Raw genomic sequence first — 24730 nt, 5'->3', positions numbered from 1 at the left:
TTTAAAAGTCTAAACAAAGAAGGTAGAAACTTAAAATCTTAAAATGGGATAAAAGTCTGATTTGGGTTCAATCACAAGAACAACGACGAGGTGAAAGTCAGCTTTGTCTCACAAACACTCCAAAGCATCCGACTCATAGCGACCAGGACGTCCCCGGAGACACGAGCGCCGGTGTCTCACTTCCACAGGACGCATTGTCACCAAGTGACGCATCAGAATTTCGCCCTTGAGAGAACCTCGTGCACCTGAAGTCCACACAGCCTGCTTTAGCCGGAACGTTTCACGGGGAAGACGCGAATATTCAACAGCAGATGTATAAACATTCTCAATCTTAAAGTAAAAAAAAAGAAAAAGGTTGTGTAACGTGCTGAAGTAAATACATCCTTTGGTAGTACTGTTTTTTTGGGGGGGAAAAGTCCAGGCTCGGACTGTGAGAGATTTGTGACATGCTTCCACTTAAGCTCATGCTAACAGGCGTCAGGGCGAGATGAGAGTCGCAGCTTCCAGACCTCCTCCTGTAGTTATAGTTATATAATTCTTCAAAAGGTGCATGAGGGGTCGTGGAAACATCAGGAAGAGTGGGAAGTATCCACACATCATCCAACGTTTAGTCCAGATCACATCCAGGCATCCGGGTCCTCCGGAGAGAATGATCGCTCCCTGGATCCGACGCTAGCCGAGCGCCGTTGTTGGCGCATGACGTTGCCGAGGGCTTGGTTCAGATTTTTGCGCGCGTTTGGGGGCGTCAGATTTCCGGAAGTGTTCTGTTGCTGAAGCTCTCGGTAGCTAAGCGGCGTTGGGATGCGTGACGGACTGTTCTCTGGCCTGTTGTCCGTGCGAGGCCGTATCTTTGGCCGTAATTTGAGCTTGTATATGGAAGGTACCCTTTCCGCCTTCTTCTGCCCCCTCTTGGCCCTGAGGACCACGGTGCCATCAGTGTCTCCATTAGCGACAGACGATGGGGGGCTGCAGGAACCTTCAGAAACCGGCTCGCTCAGGCTGAGACACATGGAAGAGCTCTCGCTGGAGGAGTCGTTGTAGCAGTCGTCCTCTGGTGATGGGAAGGAGTCTGGAAGCGGGACGTTATTAGGTAGACCCTGGTCATAGGGTAGATCTGGGTCGTGATCGCGCGAAGGGACGTCTCCTTCCAAACACGTCCAATCTGCCTGAGCCTCCATGGGCACGACAGAGTGCGGAAACCCCCGAAGATCACCGTTTATTTGAAGACCAGTGTGAACGTGGTTAGAGTGGGATCCTGGATCTCCTTCCTCCAGGGAGCTGGAGATGGCAGGAAGTTTCCGGAAGCCTCCGTTGGGAAGCCCGGCTCGAGTCTGACTGTGCAGTAAGGTTGGAGGATCTTCCAGAGCGCAGCTCCGGATGCCGTTACTGCGTCTCGTCTCACGCAGGTCAGGCAGGATTCCCACTTTTCCCCCAACATTCAGGGAGCAGGAGGAGGAGTTAGAGGACGAGTAGGCTGAATCTGCTACGTTGGTGTCACCTGGTGGCCTGAAGCCCTGCTGAGAGCCTGTGAGCTGCACTGATGATTCCGTTGTCTCAGGCACTCTGGTCTGGCCCGTGTTGGCCAGAAACTCAGCCTCAAAACTGCGATAGAGCTCCAGCTCACGTTGTGGATCCAGAGCGGGTATGGCGCGTAGGCTGAACCCAATCCCTATGTCTTTCTGAGGGTCTGGCTGATTTTGGTGGCCCCATCCTCTCTGAGTTGGCCTTCCTGATGCCCGCGGTGATCGAGGCGGGTGGTGTTGAGGTGACCTCGGTGCAGACCTTGGCGTCGAGTGTGGAGAGCGCCGCCCTGGCTGTGAGATAGGGGGCAGCAACCTCCGACTGCCCACAGAGGGTGAGCGTGGGGCAGGAGGTCGCGGGACCACTGTGCTCTTCTTCACCGGACTTCCAGTGACCCCTTTAACAGGTGAGCTAGTAGCTGATGAAGGCATTTGTCTTTTAGAGAAGCCGCTGCTTAGTCTAGGAGAACCTGGAGGTGCCTGCTTGGATCTTGAGTCGTCTTGGGCGTCTCTGTGGCGAGGGGAAGCCGGCGTACCATCGCTTGCGCGCCCGCGCTGCGGAGTTTTGCCCTGGCTGAGGGAGCGGGACGCATGGTGCCTCCGTGGTCCATCCGGCCCCAACGATCGCCCCCTCTCGAAGCGTGTGGAGCTGCCTGGGGGCGGACAGGGCTTCATTTTACCCGGGGAGGACGGAGCAGGTGCAGGACGTTCTCTGGACGTGCTACGAGTTCGGGGTTGAGGAGGGTGCAGAGCGGGCGCATGTCCAGACCCGTCCCCTGTTCGTTCGATCTCATGCTTGCCTTCTTTTCTGTTGACCATGAAGACCATCTCTTCTCCGTTAGTGCGGCGGGATCCTAAAGACAAACGTCCTCCTCCTGGACCTCGTCCTGTTCCTCCACCACCTTTAGAAGAGGCAGTGGAGGAGTCGCTGTCTCCAGAGAGACGGCGTGTCAAAGGTGACAGCGTTTCCTTATTCCTGGAAAACAGACAGAAAGAAGAAAAAAGGATATTAGAGGGGGAATACTAAAAACACCTTAAATCAGTTCAAACTGATCTCTGGTTTACCTCGAGAAACTTTAAAAGAAACGAAAACCACAGCATAGATGGAAACTGCGGCCATCTAGAACAATGTAACCTTTAGCTTTATGCACATCAGCCTGACCTGATGAACTTGATTAACCACTGATCTGCCTCGTCATGCCTATGATCAGGAAAGCGTTAATGCTCCTGAAGAAACTCCGGCCATGCTGGCTTCCTCCCAAAACAAACTGTGTGCTTTTGCAATGAAACAATGCTGTAATGTTGACGTGACAAACAAAAAGTCTGACTCAGATTCTCCATTATGCTTATCAGAAATGTCAAGGCTAATTCTGTATGCGGTAATGAGTCGTAACGTATAAACAACTCGCGGTGTGGTCAAAGAAAAACAGCATGCTTTTATTGTTATCGACGTATTTAATCAGATCATTGTTTAGGACAGAAGGAATGACCTTAGGCTGCTGTAGAGGAAGCTGTCAGGTGTAATACTAGGCTTCTGCCACATGGGGGCATCATGGCATGTGTTTGTATGTATATGCGTAGCAAGGTCATCTGGGTTTAGTGAAATCCCAGGATTAGACAGTGTGTGTGTATGTGTGTGCGCGCGCGCGGGAGAGACATTACAGAATACTTTTCCAATATTATTCTATAAAATTAAAGCAATATTTTACTATAAAATTATTATTTTCCTAAGGATTCTTTAAAATTATTATTACATCATCACAAAGATGCTTCTTTTTAACTTTAAATTTCTTTAACTCGAAATTTTAGAAAATATTTACTTATTTATTTAATTATGCATACTTAACTATACCTTAAAATAGAAGTTAAAATGTTTCATTAAATTATGTGAAATTATGCTATTATTATTATTGATTATTATGAGTTATTTATTTATTATTACTAACCAAAATAAATTTATTTATTAAAAATGAATAAATTCATTTATTAAAAATGTAATCAATATTAAAATTGAATATAAAAAACATTAAAATTTTAAATGATAAAATTAAGGAATGACGACGTGTGTTAAATCGAATGAATTATAGGCCCAACAAAAAAAATCCACAAAGAAAATCTACTTTAAAAAAAATCTAAATTACTTTATTATTTAAAAATTTAAAATAATTTAAATTATTGTAAAAGTTAAAATTTCTATAACAATATATTTAACAGAATTAAATAAAATTTGTGCATAGTGAATTACAAATTACAGTTATAAGTTAAACTGTTTTACAAAATTATGTAAAGTTATATTATAATTATATTAATTATACTATAATAACATTATAATATCATATTAAGTATTTATTATTATTTAAAATAATTTTCTTTGGATTGTGTAAAGCTAGCTGCTTTGTACTAAAGTGCAATACAAATAAAATTGAATGAAATCTTTTTTTAATTAATTTATTATTTTGAACTTTTATTATGAAAGATTTGCAGCTCTGACTTTTTCAGTTTATAATTCAACAAGAATGTGTATTAAGCTGAATATTTTTCTCAGTTGTTACTGTAAGTTGGCGTTGACACCCAGCCCCTTCCTCCCCCTCCCACCCTCTCTACCTGATGGGGTTAAACTGGTGTGACTCTGATCTGTCCCGGGGTGGTTTGGGCAGCAGCGTGCCGTTCATCCTGCCCCGGTTCTGCTCCATGTCCCGGAGGCTGGCCCTGGTAAGTCTGGGGGAGGACGACGAGGAAGAGGAGGGGGCGCAGGGTGCAGAAGGCTCCAGGGGGCGCCACTCCGGAGGGCGGTAATGCGGCCCTGGGCTGGCCGAGCGGGACGAGTGGGCACTCGAGTTCTTACTGTGAGGGGCCTGACCGCTGGCTTTACCCTGGTGATAGCGGTGACCTGTGGACAACACACACACACAAACACACACTGTATAATGCTTGTTGTATTGTACTGTATTGTACTGATTTACAAATGCAGTGTAATCCTGCAGTGAGTGAACCGCCCGCATCTACATACTGCACCGTGATTGGTTCTTAAATTTTGTGACACAATAACACATGGCTGGTCTAGTAGATTATTTGGTCAATTAATTAAACATTTTTTATTTGACATTTTTACCCTCCCTATAGCACTGCTGTTTATTTACCAGTTTCCCAGCAACAGCTCTATCGCAAACATGTCTCATGACACATGAGTCACATGACTCTGTTACACTTTGTTACTTTATAATTACTATTTACTATTGGCGTTTCTAAAGGGTATTTCTCATGGGATTTTCACAGGGACACTGTATGTATGTGTGTGTGTGTGTGTGTGTGTGTGTGTGTGTTTGTGTGTCTGTGTTGAGGGAAGTAGTATAAAAAAATTTTAAAAAAAGGAACTGGTTCCCGAGCCAAACCTGAAACACTCGAGAACAGTACTCGTAATTATTAAAACAGTCTAAACAGCTGTATGCTTTGGAGACAGGAAGTGAGGTCATCAGGACATGGAAGTGCACTTACTGTAGGCGCTGCAGCGGCAGGGGTCGTGCTTGTCGAGGTAATGCTCGAGCGTGTCCCAACCTCCGCCTACACGCACCATCACATGGGCTCTTAACACCTGGGGGAACAAACACAGGTACACACCTTTACACACACAAAATATGGCTGCAAAATAGTTCGTTCATCCACACATCTATATACCAACATCCCACCCACACGCACACACACACACACAGTGGTGTGACAGTAGTGGAGTCAATCAATGGCATTTTGGATAATTAATGCAAGACGTCAAGCTGGGCTAGTCATGAGGTCATGCTGAGCTTTCCCATTCTCTCTCTCACTCACACACACACACACCCCGTTAGACATGCCTATGCCTCATTTTCATTACAACACACAATTACTAGGATTGAAAGAACACACACACAGTTTTGTGATTTCCACTACATATTTTCATTCTCTTTCCCTCTCTCCTTCCCTCTATCTCCCCCTCCCTTTCTCTCTCTCGCTCTCCCTCTAGTCTAACACAGATCTTTGCATAGCAACACATCACACCCACGTCGTTCTCTCCTCCGTCTCTCTGCTACAGGATGGAGAGAGGCCCAGAGGCTGAAATCAGTGAAGGTGAAATGAGGGATTAAACACACAGAGGAGATAAACTCGGCTAAAATGACGAGCTGTTGATAAATTCTCTATGAACGACCGCTCTGACAGCAGAGCAGGTTTATGGTATTGCGCTCGCTCTGCTACACGTTGGTTTCCATAGTAACGGCTGGTTCACAGGGATGTGTACGTGTATTTGATGTTTACGTAACGAGACTCCAACTTTGAGATATCTCTGAGCCTTCCAGCTGCAGTGCGTAGTTATGGGATGGCAAACTTGTTACTATGGAAACGAGAGGAAAAATCAATAATTATGGGATAATAAGCCAGGGTCTTCTTCCTGTCTCCCACACACACACACACACACAGACACTAGTGAGTGTGTGAACTAAGCCGCCAGCTTTGTGAAGTGCAGTGCCGGAGTGTTTCAGGCCATCAGGATGCCGAGGGGGGAGTGGAGCATTAAAGCTGTTTCTCACACGCGCCACACACACACACACACACACACACACACACTTTAATCACATTCCACTGAATTCCTAATTGAAGAACGTGCTAGAGGTGTAACGATATGACAGTAACGTCATTTCTACAATGCACAATGTTTATCACCATACACGGCGGCCCGTTTAAACAAATAAATCTACAATAAAATTTACTTAATTATGATTTTAATTAATGTCAAAATACATATCATATATATATATATATATATATATATATATATATATATATATATATATATATTTTTACGTTTTTAAATGTACAAAATTGTGACATCAAATCAGCTGCCACAGTCATGGAAACTTAAAAAAAAAAAGAATTTAATAAATATATAAACATATATTAGGTAGATAGATAGAGAAATAAAAGATAGATACGCAAACAGACAAAACCTGCCAAAACCAATTTAAAACATTTGACTGTAGTATGAATGACCTTTCTTTCTTTTTTTTTTTTTTACTGTTACCATGGTAACCATGTCATCCCATCAGGTAAATAAAGACATCAAAAAAACTACTCCTCCTGAAGCTGTGATATATGGATCTCTCTCTCCCATCCCATAATAAAAGGCTAAGGTATAGCCTTACCATGGATATACAGCTTCATACATTTTATAATTTCGTCTAGAATCTTAATATTAAACATTTCTTTATCATTTCAGCAGGAACATATGATGAGTCGTCGTCTAATATAATGTGTAATAAAAACACTTTACTTCACACAATAGGTACATTGTATCGCTTTACAGTTACAGTTAATGTTGTGGACCCGAGTTCCTGTTCTCATTTAGTCTTTAAACACTTGTTCTCTCCCCCCAGCCTCTCTTTATCCTCACACCTTATAGTTACAACTTTACCTCTGACTGTTACACCCCGCTCACACTGGAGACTCCTTCACTCCCCTCCACCCCCACCTCACAATCCACAACATTAACTGTAACTATAAACTGATACAGTGTATCTATTGTGGGATCTATAAGTGAGTAAAGTGTATTTGTGTGTTAGATATAAAAAAAAGTAGAAGTTATAATCGTTGCTTAAGTACTTAAGTAATTAAAAGCAGAGCACCACACTAAAGTTGTGTGTGCGCGTGTGTGTAAGGTCGTACCCTGATGAAGATGAGTGTGCTGGAGTCGCCGACTTTGTATTTTCCCTCTGAGACTTTGGTCATGGGGAACTGGGCGGGGCAAGAGCACTGGCCGAGGATCTCCCGTACCTATAAACACACACACAAACACACACACACACACTATGTCAATCAGCATGATAACACTGTACAATGGACAAAGTTATGAAATAATACCATTAACGATAAGATGCAGAACTGTTACTTTAAACAGAGATAAAAGAAAGAGGCTTTATTTACTAAAACATCAAACACGTATTACTACATAAACTTCTTAAACGAATGATGTGTTCTCAGATGAAACCTTACATAGCGCCTCTGACTGCTTGGGTAAAGAAATTTTAAACTAATCCATCTAATGTTAATTTGATGTAATAGTTTTAACAGGCGCCAATACTTTTGGACCAAACCGTATCAGTGATTTGCCAGCTTCGCTTCTGATAGAGGATGCTGAGTCACATCCTTCACCTCTCCTGGGCCAAGGCTGGGTGTGTGTGTGTGTGTGTGTGTGTGTGTGTGTGTGTGTGTGTGTGTGTGTGTGTGCGTGTGTGTGTGTGCGTGAGAGAGAGAGAGAGAACAATAAGTCTTATGTCAATGTTTCCAAGTGCACCTGACTTCCAACCACACACACACACACACACACACACACACACACACACACACACACACACACACACACACACACACACAACCTTTTAGTGCAGCTCTTACTTCATCCTTAATCTTTATGAGTCACCTCTGCATGTAAACACACACAAAGTTCTGCCTTGTTCTTATTGCGTCACGTCCTGGCAACGTTTAAGATGGACTAGTTGGAAAACTCTCTCTCTCTCTCTCACACACACACACACACACACACACACACACACACACACACACACACACACACACACACACACACACTCTCTCTCTCTTTCCCTCTCTCTCTCACTGTAAAATGACCCAGGCCCAGTGTAACCAGTTTATTACACACAGTCTATCAAGCACTGCTGCACGCTGTACTGGTCCAAAAAAGATTCTCTACTGGTACATTATAGCATCTTAGCAAAAAAAAGCTTCTGTGGTAAACAAGCAATACAACAACTGTGAAAGGTCCAAACAAACAAACTCAAGCCTTAAGTCTCAAAAAGTATAACTCTACCAATACTTTTGGTACTGGAGGTTATTCTTGGATGCTCTCTGTGAGTCGAAGCCGAGTGCTTACAAGTCATCACAGAAAGAGAGAGAGAGAGAGAGAGAGAGAGAGTGGGGAGGATGTAAAGACACACACACACACACACACACACTCTGGGAGCAGACTCTCAGTAATAACAGTGGGAGAGTGACCTGATTTGGTGCTGATGATGCAGCAGGGTATATTTAGCTCACGCTGCCTGATGCGCTCCCACAGAGAAGGCGAGACCAAAGCGACCAATCAGAGAGTAGAAAGGCGGTCACGTGAGGCCAGCCGGTGCGAGACACTCAGAGGAAGCGCTCCCTGCTGCATACATCAGCACACAGACGCCCGTCATTGGCTACTGTCGCAAAGAAAGACTAGATCCCACCCATTGAGACAGTGGGATTTAAACCTGCATGCTTACTGTTAGTTAATCTGTGCGTTACCATGGCAACTCGATCCATCTCGGGCTTCCTCTCAAACTAACACTAAACAAGACGTTGCTTTGCCGTATCGGAGAGTTCTGCATTCTAATTGGTCGTCAGGTGCGGATTTATTTCCTAGAGCAGATTTATGTTTTATGAATTCTTTCTTAATTCTTTAGGGTTTTTATAGTAACAGCACATGTCCAGAGAGGTGGACACATGGTGGACACTGTTTAAAAACCCTACAAAGATCAAAGATCAGCCGCCTCCCGCCCTGAGGCCACGCCCCTGAGGGGGAAAACAGGCATGCTGATACTGAGCAGAGCTTTAAGTAAAAGACAAAGATCAGTGAGTGTGTGTGTGTGTGTTTGTGTTTAGATGCTGACATGAGGTGATATGTGTGGACTTGTTGCTCTGTGACTCACACAGAAAGCATCAGCTTTAGACAGATTTAGGGTGCAGCCAGGTGGGGCTTACACAGCTGAATCAGGGAGACAGACAAGACAGGGCAACGTCGGGTTTAACAAAACAGCTGTTCTGGATTAAAACAAGATCAGTGTCAGAGGCCTGGTACCATCCAACTCTCTGTAGTCAGTCATCAGTCAGAAAGAGAGAGCGAGAGAGAGACAAAAAAAAAAGTCAGACAGACAAAGAGAGAGCGAGAGAGAGAAAGAGAGACACATGAAAGAAACAGTCAAGAGTTAAGAATTTTATTTTAGTCAGTATGGTTGTTCAAGTACAGCAGTAGAAAAAAACACAATTGCGACAAACTCCAGACTGTGCAGATTAAAAAGAAAACATTTTTTAAAAGATAAAAATAAAGAACAAAAGATAAAGAAATCAATAAAAGAATAAATATGGTAAGATATACAGACAGACAGAGAGAGTGAGTGAGTGCTGTTAAGTATTAAGATGAAGGGGTTTAGTTTATTTCACTCCGCACAGCAATCAAGAGAGACAGCTGAGTGTGTGTGTGTGTGTGTGTGTGTGTGTGTGTGTGTGTGTGTGTGTGTGCTGTGACTATAAGCTGCACTTGTGCAACAGTTGTACAGAGTGATTAAGCAGAGTTAATAATAGATCATCCAGACATCTCCCACAAGCGCATTCGTAACTATACAGTGAAATAATGTTGCTTCATTCACACACACACACACACACACACACACACACACACACACTCCAATCAGAGGTATTTACAGCCCACTTCACTACTTCCGGGACTGAACTCAATGTGTGTTCCTAATCAGTAATAACGCTGCAGCGGAGCCCTGAGTACTCGTTTATTTCGTGTTAATTAATTAAAGGAAATAAAACAAACAAACAAACATTTTCTAATGAGCTGCTGGAGGACGCCTCTGATTGGTCACCTGACACTGGGAAAGTGACCCTGAAGGTGTGCAGAGACTTTGGTCTCGGGTTCTAGCTGCATGCGGCTGATTAAAGGCTGCTGTGTGTGGTGTGTGTGTGTGTGCGTGGTGTGTGTGGTGTGTGTGTGCGTGTGTGTGTCATCTAATCGTCCTCACTCGTCTCAGTGCTTCCTGCAGATTGGAGGAACAAAGTCTACATCCAACTGCAGGAGGAAATGGAAAATCAGCGAAGATAGAGTGTGTGTGTGTGTGTGTGTGTGTGTGTGTGTGTGTGTGTGTGTGAGAGAGCTGATCTTAGATCATCCTGCTGTCCCCATGGGAAAGAGAAGAAAATCAAAAAGAGAGAGACAGTTCCTGAGTAGATAAGAGACACAGACGGGACGGGCGGGTCAGTTTCAGGAAATTTCAGTGCAATTTCACGTGACTTAAACTTCATCCCGGTCATTTTTGCAAACATTACGTCCACGTGATCCACAGCGTGTGTGTGTGCGTGCTTGCATGTTACACTCCCAACATTAGGATAATTCTGCTGTAGTATGATATATAACCTTCCCCTTGGTGTATGAGGTCAGGACCTACACACAAGGCTGTAATATTTACTGATACACACACACACACACACACACGGCTCAGCTCTGAGAGAAGTCTCATCAAGGCTCAGAAGCGAGGTCTGATTTAAGACTGATATCAGACGTCTGGCCTGCAGCCAAAACAATCTCATCTCTCCGGCTCGCGACTGGAATGTGAGACAGAGCAGAGATCGACGCCTTCATTCCTCTCTCTCCCTCTCTCTCTTTTTTAAACTTTAAAGCAGCGCCCTTATCTTCGCTACATCAGATCTAACTGACGACAGATAATCGGACAATCACATGACCAAATTGCCCTGCTGTAAGGGAAAGTACAAATACAGACAGACAGACGTTATATAAACTAAACTCAGGTTTAAGTTTCAGTCTCTCTGAGCATGAAAAAGTCTAAACAGGATGCAACAGCTAGCTAGGTACTGTATATCTATAACCGTAAATAAGCATAAAAACCTGAGTCAATTCTGAATTTTGAATTGATCGACTTAAAACGGCCCTAGTGAGTGTTAGCTAGTTATGAAACCCCGCCCCCTTCAAGAGACTCACAGCTTTGGGGCAAGACTCAAATATAAGGTGTTAAAAGAACCCAGTTTTTTAATGTGCTTATGAAATGTGTTTAAATGGCACATTTTGTTTACATGCTAAAGAATTCAGGTCGCCCTGAAGCGCATGTCTCACACATCGGCGAAGGAGAACACATTCCTGAGCACGGACGCTAGAAATTCCTAACACTAATGCTAATATTTGCTTTAAGCAAACAGTTATGAGTGTTTGCTGTTCAGGTTAATGCTGATGATGATGATTAACATCGTGACTATTACAATAACTGCCACGGTTTATCTTAATCGTTTTATTTGTCGACCTGATAATGACGATAATTGTCTGTGTGCTCAGTTCATCTCCATGAACTAAATTACAGAAGTGTTCGGTTTCGTAGTAAGAAACTATAAACTTTAACTTTAAATAAGAAGTCAGAGCACGGGATCAGATTCGGGTTCTGCAGCAGCTTCAGTGAAGTTTCCTGAAGTCCTATTGGAGCAGGAAGGTACTGCAAGTGGACCGCAAAAAATGTCTGTTTTGCCAGCATACAACACACACACACGCAAATTATTTAATTACTATGACGCTGGTCACCTGGGTCCATCACATGCACACATTCACAAACACACACACACACCCATATATTATATATAAACTGTATCACAAACACATCCTGGTCTAATCCAGTGTGGGTACACACACACATACATACACACCCACATGTACATAAACAAGCACACACAGGACTAGATAAACAGGACCACCCTGATGAACACACACGCACACACACACATTAAACCTTTATTTTTAATGAGTTGTCCTGGGAAAGTAACACAATAAGTAAAATATTTAGTGTGTGTGAAACTGACAAACAGCACAGGAACACTGTGATACGACCTCGACTGACCTCTTACTCCATTAAAACATCGGACAATTTTTAAAAGGCGTGAGACGTTAATAATAACCTGCAGGACCTCACTGTGTTGTGTATTAGTGGTTTGTCGAGTCACACCAGTGTGTTCGGCTCCTGAAACGTCTGACGGTTCTCCGTTCTCACTTCAGTTAATTTCACACGCACGCGAGGCGAGATCTGCGCCTGATCGTTGCTATGACTACAACAACAGTACTCGTCTGAAATGCACCAGTCAGAACCCGCTCCGATTAATGACACAAGCAAAACGTAAGAAAGTTGTTTCATTACATCGCAGACGGAGTCTGACTTTCTCCTGAGTGTCTAAAGCCACAGATTAAAGCCCTATTAGGACGGGATTAGTTTCACACTCCTTCTCGGTGGTAAAACAAACCTTGTGTAAAACATCATGACCAGAGTACAAGTGAGTTTCTAGCAGGTTGTGTTTTCCACACACACACCGTCCCGTGGACATGTGACCTCGAGTTCTGCCTTGGACAGAATCAGACTGGAAAGATCAGATGAGCGGCGAGTTTGGCGGAAAATGTTTCTCAACAAAAAAAAAAACCCTAAGTTAAATCACAGATCTGCCTGATCCGGGGCTTGTAAAGAGCACGCCATCTGATTCGAAAGTGGTTTTAACCACGACAAGGACGAGAGCGCCGATGATGTCGGACTCGTCCCCGGATTTCCGAGCTGGCTGTGCTCTCAGGAAGAAAGAGGTGGCATGCGTTCTCTCGGAGATCAATAAGCTCATGCAGGCGGAAATGGGTGGACAGCTCGGTGTCCAAGTGTGTTAGAGCGCCCCCTAAGTAAAGACAATAACAGGTATATTTGTATAACTTTCTCTTATATGAACAGCATGTATAAGTCCTCCAATCTGATTGGTTCGCTTGTTACTTCTGAACGCCAGATTTGCTATCGTTTCTATAGCAACGGCTCAGTCACAGGGACTCACATTTGTTCCAAATGTACAGCCAGATAATAAACAGAAAATATATTTTTTTTTATTATGGATAAAGTGTTCTGTGAGGATGAAGGTCAATGGAAGGAGTCTCCAGTGTGAGTGACTTTGTTTCCTGAGTATTCCCCAACGTTAAATCTTAGGATAAACTTAAAATGTGCGATGTGGGGTTTGTTACTGAGTGAAAGTGAAACACTGTACAGGTTGCCAGTCTGTAAGCAGAATAACACACTCTTATAGCGCGAGAATAAACCCGATCTGCTCTTTATCAACCTCAGGGCTGGGCTCTGGTTGCGCTCCCAGAGTCTTTATCGACTGCCGCGTGTCGATACGAAGCTCATATTTAATCCGGTATTGATCCGGGGGGGTGGGATTGAGTGTACGCAGCTCAGTAAACAGTGGGAGATTTATCAGGAACATGCATCATTAATGAGCTCACTACTTTATTTCCATCTGTTTCATGAAGTTTATGTATGTTAATATATTTCATGTCTAGTTACTTTATGTACACTTTTACAGCGGTGTGTGTTATATCCAGTCCTGTGTGTAAAGAGGTGTATGAATGTGTGTGTGTGTACCTGTGAGCTGAGTGTAACACTAAACTGGTGTATCAAGGCTGAGTTATTAACTGTTCTGAGCGCTAACTTATAGATATCTTTATACTTCATCTCCTCAGGCATACGCTCATGATTTATTTGTGTGTGTGAGTGTAAGTGTGTGTGAGGGAAGGAAAAAGGTAAGAAAAAAAAAAAAGTCTACCAGATGCTGTAAAAATGACGACATCAGACAAAACCTCGGTGCAGATGTGGTGCCTCGGGAGCGGCTGCTGAAAAGCATTCGACTTCTAAACGCGCATCAATGATATTCTAATGAGATTCTAGCGATATGCTAATTATATGCTAAGGAGACGTTAATGATATTCCAGTAATAGTTGCAGCAGGTACAGGCTCAGTGACAGGGTCTGACTCTCACAAAGATAAAAGAAAGAGAGATAGACATACAGAGAGTCGAAACCAAAGAGACAGAAAGAAAGAAAGAAAGAAAGAAAGAAAGAGAGATGGTAAGAAAAAAGACATTAAAGAAATCAAACTAAGAAAGAGAGAGAAGAAAACAAACTGGCAGTAAATCCTGTATGACCCAATGCGTCATGATATGACCTACTTTCTCACTCTGTGTGTGTGTGTGTGTGTGTGTGTGTGTGTGTGAGAGAGAGAGATGAAGTGTACAGTAAAGACACTGCAGGCAGTCTGTGTTAACCTACTGTTATGTTTTCAAACTAAAATCTCTCTCTTTCTGTCTGTGTGTGTTGGCATTGTGGATGATTCAGGTGCGACCTACAGGAGTCATCTACAGCTCACCTCACACACCCTTCTCTTCCTGCCACACACACACACACACACACACACACAAGGTCACAGTGGAGAACTGGAGCTGCTTTGTTGTCTAATCACAGACAGACTCATAACCATCATTATTCATCTGGTGTGTGTGTGTATATGTGTGTGTGTGTGTGTGTGTGTGTGTGTGTGTGTGTGTGTGTGTGTGTGTGCACGCACATTTTTATGGCCAAAACAATGAAGGAGAAGCAGGAAGTCAGAGCCTGAGGGCAGGACAGAGATGTCTGATATCATATGTTCTGGTATGCAAGATTGTACGTGTGTGTGTATGTGTGTGTGTTGGGACCAAAATCTTAAACACTAACTGTAGTGTACACTATGTAGGCCACTGCATCATGTGCTGCTCAGCCAAAAGCAATAAAACTTTACTCCTCATCACATGGTGCGAGTGTGTGTGTGTGTGTGTGTGTGTGTGTGTGTGAGAGAGAGTGAGAGTGATAAAGACAGTGTGAGTAAGATGAAGAAGAACAGGAGATGTTTAAATTGTACTGGAAATCGTTAACATTTCCTCAGCACTCAGCGTGTCCTGAAGCTCCGCCTCTAGCTCCGCCCCCTGTCCCATGCTTCTTCTCTGAGAGACCTCGTCATGTTTCGGTTCCACAATAAATAAAAACGATACGTGAACATGTTCCAGACTGACGCAGAGATTTAAACGTTAATAAATAATTGTGAAACTGTGTTAGCAAAACAGTACCACTCTAAGCCCCGCCCCCGGGCTCCAATATTACTTTCAGTGCAGCATTAATCGACAGAATGACGACAGTAATGATGTAACTAATTAAAAATTAATTAACCGTAATGTTTGTTTTGAATCTTTTCTCCATATCGCACATAACTATTAACTTTTACACCACAAAAAGACGCACTCTCAGTCCAGTTAATTAATGATTAACAATGAGTTGATTATTGATTGTGAACATGTTAACAACACCCCTAGCTCTATCCAATCACATATTAGACTGATTCATTGTATTTGATCATAACACAGGAGGCGGGGTTTCATGGAACAAGACCTCACATAAGCTAGCTAACAGTTTAACATTAATTCCTACAAATATAGATAAATGGACAATTATAATTAACACATTTAATAAAAAGAAAATTAAGTGATGACCTTATATGACATGGATATATTTTGGCTCATCCAGGCAGAACAAACAAACAATTAACTATTAATTCATTTTAAGCCTTTTTCCCCACCCGTGTCATTTTACGGGCTCAGTGAGTGTGTATTCGTTTTAGGATGGACAGATAAACTTGATGTGCATGAAGAAGCCGTGACCTGAACTGGTGCACTCGTTTATTTCTCTCTCTGTCTCTTTCTGTGTTATTTTCTTTTCTAAAATTAGCTAGGGAGTGGACCGGAGAGTTAACCCGTTATAAACCTGTCTCCTGCCTGACACACACGCACACACACACACACACACACACACAAACAAACACGAGTGTATGAAAGAACCGGCTGCACCAAGTGTGTGTTAATATGTGGGGGGGGGACAAGGTTGTGTTTGTCGTACAGTGCAGTGTGTGTTTCCCTCCGTCTTGTTCGGTGGAAAAATCCTGTCTGGGAGACAGGGGAGTGTTTATACACACTGTACAGTAACCAGGAAAAATCTCTCTCTCTCTCTCTCTCTCTCTCTCTTACACACACACACACACACACACACACACAGTTTTCCAGATTGTGAAAGAACTGATGAAACGGCATGACTCTGCAGGGTCCTAAAGCCTGGTCTATGATTTATGGGGACTTTAGACAGAAATATGTTTTGAGAAAACTTCATGAAGTGACGCCTCAACACCTCAACTCTAGATTCGCTTTAGCAAGTTAGGAGTCTCTCTTTTTGTTTCATCGCTCATCTCCTGTGGGCTTGGCCTCTCCTGGAATAGTAGAGATGTACCACTTCCAAAACTAACTAACTTAAGATGAAATTGCGCATGCTATTCAGTGTGTAAATTAATTAACATTTTGTCATCTCATATTAGATTTCTAAGGTGCCTTTGCACATATTTTTCTTATTAATTTTTCTTTGTTACACAGACATGTGACAAGAGGTTGTGTACAGCAGGGTAAAATGGAAGAAATTTTGTAATCGTAGGACGTTGTGGGTGAGACACTGAAGAATCCTCGTCAAGTTGTACATGTACAATGATCGTTTAGATTCATCCCTTTTTTAACGGTGAGTTGCATAAAAGTTTAGAAAATTAATACTCGTTTTAAATATGGTTTTATTGCACTAAAGTCACTGAACTCGTCATGGAGGCCATTTTACTTATTATATTTAAGATTTATTTTTTATTCAAAATGCTTATATCATATCCACGGTGTCTAGTCAGTTTGCTTTTTTCAAAAAATCGATAATAATTATAATTAAAACTTTTTTCCACAGCATATTTGTTATATTTAAAAAGACTAAAAATTGTAAAATAAATTGCTTCCAGACAGTTTATAACTACTTATATTTTGTACATTTATTTATTATTATTTATTTGCTTTTTTAAATTTTGTAATATATATATATATATATATATACACAGGAAATCACAGTTAAAATCTTTGAACTAATTAACATGTTCTTCACTTTATACGCAATTTATTTATATCTTTTATACAGTCTGGGCTGATCGTTTAAAAATTTACATAAAAATGTCATAATTGCCTCCGAGTGGTGCAGTGGTAAAGTGCTCGCCCTATCATCCGGAGATCGCTGGTTCGAACCCCGGGTGATGCTGTTTTCCTCTCACAGCCGGAGGCACAGAGAGAGCTGATTGGCCGAGCTCTCTCACGAGGAGGGATGAGAGGTACTTGCGCTCCCACATTAATCACGGCTCTACAGCCAATCAGGGGCGTCTGTAAACTCGCACACACGGAAGGAGCGGCTAGCGCTTTCCTCAGAGTGTGTTACTCCGCCCCTAACGGTGCGTGAGCGAGCAGTTCGAAAAGATGCGGTCGGCTGACATTACGCAGTTCGGAGGAAACACGTGATAGTCTTCGGCCCTCCCGGCTGAGTGGTAGTAGTAGCCTTAATGTGGGAGCCCCCTAGTGACGGGGAGGAATTGGCCACGACTAAATTAGGGAGAAAATCGGAAAAAATAAAAAATTATAAAAATGTCATAATTCTTTCTGCTTGTGTTTGTGTGTCTGTGAGCATGAGAGAGAGAGAGAGTGCACACGAGTCAGACTAACAGGAAGTTATCCGATCCAGGTGGATCTATCCGCCGTGTCCCACAGAGACACCCGGATTTCCTGCAGGGCATCAGATCAAACCCAGCTACTAAGGTTTCAGCTACGGAAATCTTTTTAAAATCGAAACACACAAGAGTCCTTAAAAACAGCCTTTAGGACGGCAGCATTCCATAAGCCATGATAGGATGGAGACAGAAAAGGACTGTTACAGTGATGATGATGATGATGATAATGAGACTCTGTGATTGTTCCTGTACAGAAGCTCCATTAGGTCTGGTGTTAATAATTAACTAGGAGCTCCGGTGTCCCATCAAACCGACCAGAAATACTTGAGTTGGGGCGATACCACGAAAATATCTCACACCCCATCCTCAGACGCACTTACACCGTACAACTTACACATCACCGTCAGAAATAATATCATTCATCATAATTATTACAAATGAAAGAATTACTATTAAGGAAAAACCAAAGATATAAAATCATGTCCTTGTTACTTTTATTATTCACACACTTTTTTTCATATGTATTAATTATTATTTCTGCAAAATTACAAATGAAAATTTTTTCATGCAAGCTTTAAATCAAATCCCTTTTTTTATTCTTTAAATGTTGCACGACTGCACTGCTATGAAATTGCATATTAAAATATATTCATGTTTCATCTTAATTCATTTAATTTATTTAAATTAATGTTATATTGTTTTTATTTTTTATATATAATGTTTTATTTCAGCTTTATCGCCCACTCCTGGTCTGTAGCTCGCTTTTTCACTAACACAGCTGACAGGAAGTGAAACTCGTAGCTACTACTACAGCCTCATGGTGTCTGATCTAAATGACATCACTAGTTAAATAAAAGCCCCTCCTGATGCCTATTAGTAACCTCTCGTAGGCGCTAACTTGAGAAGCTAAAAGGCTCGTTAAAACAGGAAGTGGTTTGTCCTGAGGTCACTGGGTTTAGTCTTACAGGACATCGGAAATATTTCAGCTAAAAATATAAACATGCACAGTGCGAATAGAGAGAGCTGCCAGCTGCATCGGTCTGCGCGGGGAAGACATGATGCTAACATCAAGAAGCGAAGCTTATAGCTAGCAGTTTATCATTATGAGAACAGGCCGCTCTGATCACCTGCTTTACAACCTGTAGGGTGTTTCTCTCTCTCTCTCTCCACCAAAAATCTGATTTGATAAAACATTAACCATTATAGTGATGAGCAGCAATCTGCAGGGTCCAGGCACTTTCCACTAACAAAACATTTGGTGTCAAAATCAGACTGATCATATCTCAGCTTGATCGGACTTAAAAAAAATATTGGTTTTTGACCAATATTGATCAACTGTAGTGTGACTGTGACCATACCTAACTGTTATCTTTCTTCTTCTGCTTTCCCCTCTCCTGTTCTCTCTCACCCCATCTCTCTCTTTCCCTCTCTCTGTCAAGCTACACATGTCGTCCCTGAGCTGCCAGTGATCCAGACTCCCTCTGCCCTCTGGACCTGTCTGACTCATCCTGGTGGCCCGCTTCTGGTTGGAGATCTCGTCACATAGATGCGTCCGGTGTCTGGGGACGGTTTCACTCTACCATGAAGATGGTTCTGCCCTCGACTGATGCTGACAGCTGTGTCTCTGAGGACTTGACTTGGCTGCAGTTGCTCGATAGTTCAGTACTGAAATTTCCTACGAGTCTACCGGAGTCTCCAATAACTACCTGGACTCCATATTAACATCAATTAACATCAGCTGTTATACTGAACTGGCTGCCACCTAACACACAGTATGAATGCAGATCAATTCCTGCTCTCTGTGTCACCCAAATGAGGATGGGTTCCCTGTTGAGTCTGGTTCCTCTCAAGGTTTCTTCCTATCGCTGTTTTTGTACACAGGCTGTTTTGACAACATAAAAGTAGACTGTGTTATGCAATTTAGCTCAACATCTGAGTAGGCGGGGCTAAATGGTCCAAACTGCAACCACTGGTGACTAAAGCCCTAAACTATACTGAATTGTGTGTGTGTGTGTGTGTGTGTGCGTGCGTGCGTGGCCTTGATCAGCTGCCGGACATTAAAGAAGTAAAGAAGGACAGATGTGGAGGAAGCTAAACACCACCACCCCCCCCCCATGTGGTGTGAGAACTATAATCACAGACCGACAACTAGAGTATCCTCAGAGCGAGAGAGAGAGAGGCAAAGAGTAAGCACAACAGAAAGGGAAAGAAAGAGAGGCATAGAGAGAGAATGAGGAAATGTTAATTAACAGAGAGATAGATACAAGACATAAAGAAAGAGAAAGAAAGGCAGAGAGAGACAGATAAAAAAGATAGATAGATAGATAGATAGATAGATAGATAGATAGAAAAAAAGAGGAGGTATGAAAGAGAGAAAGAATGAGACAGAGAAACCTGTTCTAGCTTTATATCTGACTGCAACACAGTACTGACACTGGAGACTCATTCCACTGATGTTACACACACACACAAACACACACACACACACACACACACACATTCCTCCTTCACCATTATAAACATACACACCCCTGTAAATGACCAGTTACTATGGAAACAATAAATTTACCAGAGCCAGCACGTTAACATCAACCTGCACTGCTGTCAGAGCTGCTGTTAGAGAGAATTAACCGACACCTTCTGACCAATCAGTACGCAGAACTCACTCATTCACACACTCATACTGTAGATACTCCAGTTCCTTCACAGCCACGGACGTCCTGCATGGACGAGTTCCTCCATGAACTTCCCCTCATCATCTAAGGTTCCTCTCGGGAACTGTTCTTTCTCTAAAAGCTATTTAAACACATTTGTTGTGTTTATTTGGCTGTTCAAGTCAAAGTGGGACTTTTGATAACACAGACCTCAGAGTAAAAGCTCCCTTTATGTCTCTATATAATCCCCTGCTACACTACTACACTTATTCCAGTGTTTCACTAGTGCTTAGATACCATTAAAGTTGAAGGTTTTCTCAGTACAATGGAGCCACGATCGTCTATTGACGTCAAACCTTTATGTCGTCTTTGTGATTGTTGTCAGGAATGTTATTATTAATAAATTAAACTAAATTGTGTGCTTTTGTCTTGACTGTGATAGATTTCCTCAGCCCTAAATACCACGATCATTTAACATCCTGATCATCAGCTGACTCACCTATGTCCTTTCTCACAGGTACACACACACACACACACACACACACCCTTTATAATCCTCTCCAACACTGTAAGTCACAAGATAGAAAGGTGAAAGGTCTATCTGGGTTTAAAGCAGTGAGAAGAAGTGCTGAGTGACTGAATGCTGATATGGAAATGTCGAACAGCTCAGTAATACAGTGCTGATTATGCAAATCGTTAAAGATTAAAAGATGCGTTAGAGAAGATTAGTGGTTGACCCCCCCCCTTATACCTTAAACTCCGCCCACATAAATGATGCCCCGCCCCTAAACAATCTAACGTAACCTGTAAAGAAGAGCGTTTATTGAATATCTGCCCAAAAACGGCAGATACTGACTGAGGAACATCAGTTTTAACTTTCAGATTTGTCCTTTCACCTGAGAATATGTTTACTCTCTCACACACTCACCAGCTCGTCCAGGTTGCGCATGTCACACAGGATCCTTTTCTGCTGTGCCCAGCTGTTGACGAGCTCCGGCTCAGAGTCGCTGTCTCTTTTGTCCTGATGGAACCTTGTCCTGCTGCTCGGCTTGTCCGCGATTTCCTGGAGCTTCTCCTGGAGCTTCTCCTGGAGCTTCTCCTGGAGCTTCTCCTGGTCACGGATCTCCTCCTCGATCTCCTGCTCGAGCTGCACCAGCATGGGGGCAGGCATGCCGAACTTGGCCCCTCGGCGCGCCACCTCCAGCAGGCACAGCACGAAGTTTTTCTCGTTGCAGCGCTCCACCAGGTCGTTAGTCTCGAACATGAGTACGTCCTTGACGCGGAGCTCGTGCCTGCACCAGCCGATGAAGTTGGAAACATTGTCGCGGGCTAGGAACGACCCGGGAGCCACGTTGCGCGCCTGGAATGCAACATCCCGTTTGGGAGTGTGGAGCGTCGAATCCGGGTGCTGGGAAAGGAACTCGAGTGCAGCGCGGTTCACGCTGTTGCTGTGGCGACAGAGGGCGCAGCCTGTTTCCAGGCTCTCCATGAAGGTGTCGGCCGTGATGTCCAGGTCATACAGGGCGTTCAGCCACTCGGCCAGGTCCTCCTTCATGGCGTACAGGTACTCCTCGCTCGACTTGAAGGGCCGGATGCTTTTGGAAGCGGCGCACTGGATGTTGCTCTGATCAGCCATGTTGCTTCTGATTAGCGAGCGAGAGTCAGTGAAGGCACGGGGAGACGTCTGATTGTCTGGATGAGCGAGTCTGATCAGAGCAGGGTGAAGACGCCAACATCACTCACTCAGGGTGTCAGTATGAGAAAACTATCTGAGCTCTGCATGTGTGTGCATTCGTGTGTGTGTGTGTGTGAGTAATAAACACACTTTAAAAGCAGCTGTTGAGAATCCAGATGTATGTGAGATCCGTATTTTCATCCAACATCACATTTTGCTCTCTCACGCTCCTGCAGGACAAACACCAGAAACACAAACACTTAAAAAACATCATCAAATTTTTCATCACGAGTATTTATTTAAAAGGTGTTAAATTTACAAAGGTTAAACACAAAATTTAATTTTGTAGGTGTTTCTTAAGGTGGTGTTTGATTTCCAAACTGTAACGAGTACAACATTTAGTCTTATAAGAAGAGTTTGTATACAACACCACTAAATACTATTCGTGAACTCCAAAGACGGCTCATTCAACACTGCACACGATAACTCAACGCTGTACCGTATATAGTTGTTGTTTCAGTAATGCTGCGTGTACAAATAAATACACAGTTTACATACTTCATTTAACACCTCTCAGTGTTAATTTAACACTTAAGATTAAATTCAACACTGAGTTCATTCATACAGCACTGAACACGATAATTCAACACTATTACTGCACGGGATTCATTCAGTGTTCAGTTAATTGAACACCACAGGAGTTAATTCTGAAATCTAGCATTACAAACTGTTTATAACACACTGTGAAAGGTTAACTCAAAACTCCAAAGTGTTTCTAAGTTTTAATACAACACAAGGAAAATAGTAAATAGTTTTAACAATAATTTTGCATCAAATCATATTAATTTCAACACTGCTCATCATTATATATAGTAACTCAACATTGGAAAGAGTTGATGAAACACTGCTGAGAATTAATTCAACACTGCGTCTAGTAAATTAACATTAGAAAGAGGAAAGGCAACACTTCTAAGATCCAATTCAACACTATTCTGATTCAACACTGAATACAGGAATAGAATATTAAAGCGTATGAATTAAACACTGCTGAACAGTGTGCGAGATCAACACTGCATTCCATAACGCAACATTATAAAGTGCTGATAGATTACTGTAGGTGTTATTTCCTCATACCGATGTGTTTGATCAGCAGTGAACATGTGAAACACTGTTGTAGAGTGAAGTGTTTAACTGACTTATAGATCATTTAATTCTGTTCTATTGTTTGTGTTAAAGTAACACTGTATAGTGTTGATTAAGCAATAATGAGAGTATTAATTCAACACTGAAAAGTGTGTTAATTTAACAGTAAAGAGAGCGCATGTGTGTTGATTATTAACTCAACACTGAAAACCACTTTAGTGTTAATTCAACTGCAATGACATGCTGTGTGTGTGTGTGTGATTTAACAATGTTAACATGTTTATTGTATTATCACAACCATAACTTTCGGGTGTGAAGGTGTTAATTCAACACTAAAAAGCACAGGTATGTGTGTGTGTTTATTAAACACTGAAGACTGTGTGTATTGATTCAACACTAATGAGACAGGGAAAAAGAGACTATGAATTTAACACCAATGAGTGTGTGTGTGTGTGTGTGTTAAATAAACACCATAAAGAGCGGTGTGTGTGCGTGTTAAACACCACATATGTGTACAGTACGCACGCTGTACAGTGACGTCAACACTATAAGTAAGTTCATTCTATACTCTGTGTGTGTGTGTGTGTGTGTGTGTTACTAATTCTGCAGAAGTCGGTGTTTAGTGAGTGAGCCAGCGGCAGGTTTAACCCTGAACACTGACATGTTGGTCCTTTGTGAGGTTATTAATCACCTTAAAGCGGCGGTTAGTCAGTGAGGTTCCAGAATGTTCCGCCTCGGGTCGGTTAGGATTTAAATATTTAAATAAACAAACCGTTGGCGTTTATGCAAAAAAAAAAAAAAAATCAGAAAGGCTCGCGCATCCATTCTGGGTGAAGTACCGGAGAATCCCTCACACACACACACACACTCTCTCTCTCTCACACACACACACACACACACACACACGAGGGATGAGTGCAGCGTTATAAAGCGTCGTTAAGAGCAGACACACACTTGTTCGAGGAGAGGTGAGGGGTTTAATAAAGCGCCTCTTACCCGTCACGGTGCCGCTGTTAGCTCAGTGTGCTAACGAATCACCGAACTTCCCTCAGTGTCCCGTCTCTCCATAGCGCTCTCTCACGCGCACTCTCTCTCAGTGGTGGAATCACATCCGAGTCGTGGTATCAGTGTGTGTGTGTGTGTGTGTGTGTGTGTGATATTCTCTCTAAGACTCCACATCCAGACCCTTCAGTGCCTCAGCTCACCCGCTTTTTATCCTTCATTTCTCCTCTTCACCTTTATACTTTTCCTTTCTTTTCTCCTTCCTTTACTGCTCGGTATTCCCCCCGTCTGCGCGTTAATTCCCGGTGTGTGAGAAAGGCGTGAGAGAAAGAAAACACACCCCTGTGACCGAGCGCTCGCTCTCTCTCTCTCTCTCTTTCCCCCTGTCTGTGGAATTGTCCTTTAAAGCGATAGGAGCAGACAAGCCGTCGGGTTCCGTCCAATATCTCCGCGCGCTCCCTACATAGTGCACCGAGTCAAAGCCTGACTCCG

The 24730-nt window shown here is 42.8% G+C and overlaps 1 protein-coding gene across 1 annotated transcript; it reads right to left on the bottom strand.

Moving 5' to 3' along the window:
* Positions 1 to 250: 250 nt before the first annotated feature.
* On the bottom strand, positions 251 to 24585 carry gas2l1 (growth arrest-specific 2 like 1). Its single transcript, XM_053480901.1, has 6 exons — positions 24233 to 24585; positions 21347 to 22323; positions 7212 to 7319; positions 5016 to 5112; positions 4125 to 4410; positions 251 to 2496 (listed from the first exon to the last, which is right to left on the bottom strand). The coding sequence occupies exons 2-6, from the start codon at positions 22052 to 22054 to the stop codon at positions 618 to 620; spliced, it is 3078 nt and encodes a 1025-aa protein (XP_053336876.1). The 5' UTR covers positions 22055 to 22323; positions 24233 to 24585; the 3' UTR covers positions 251 to 617.
* Between the last annotated feature and the right edge of the window lie 145 nt (positions 24586 to 24730).

Source organism: Clarias gariepinus, chromosome 21 (genome assembly GCF_024256425.1).
Source record: "Clarias gariepinus isolate MV-2021 ecotype Netherlands chromosome 21, CGAR_prim_01v2, whole genome shotgun sequence".
NCBI classification, from domain to species: domain Eukaryota; kingdom Metazoa; phylum Chordata; class Actinopteri; order Siluriformes; family Clariidae; genus Clarias; species Clarias gariepinus.
This window is presented reverse-complemented; position numbering and strand designations above follow the sequence as displayed.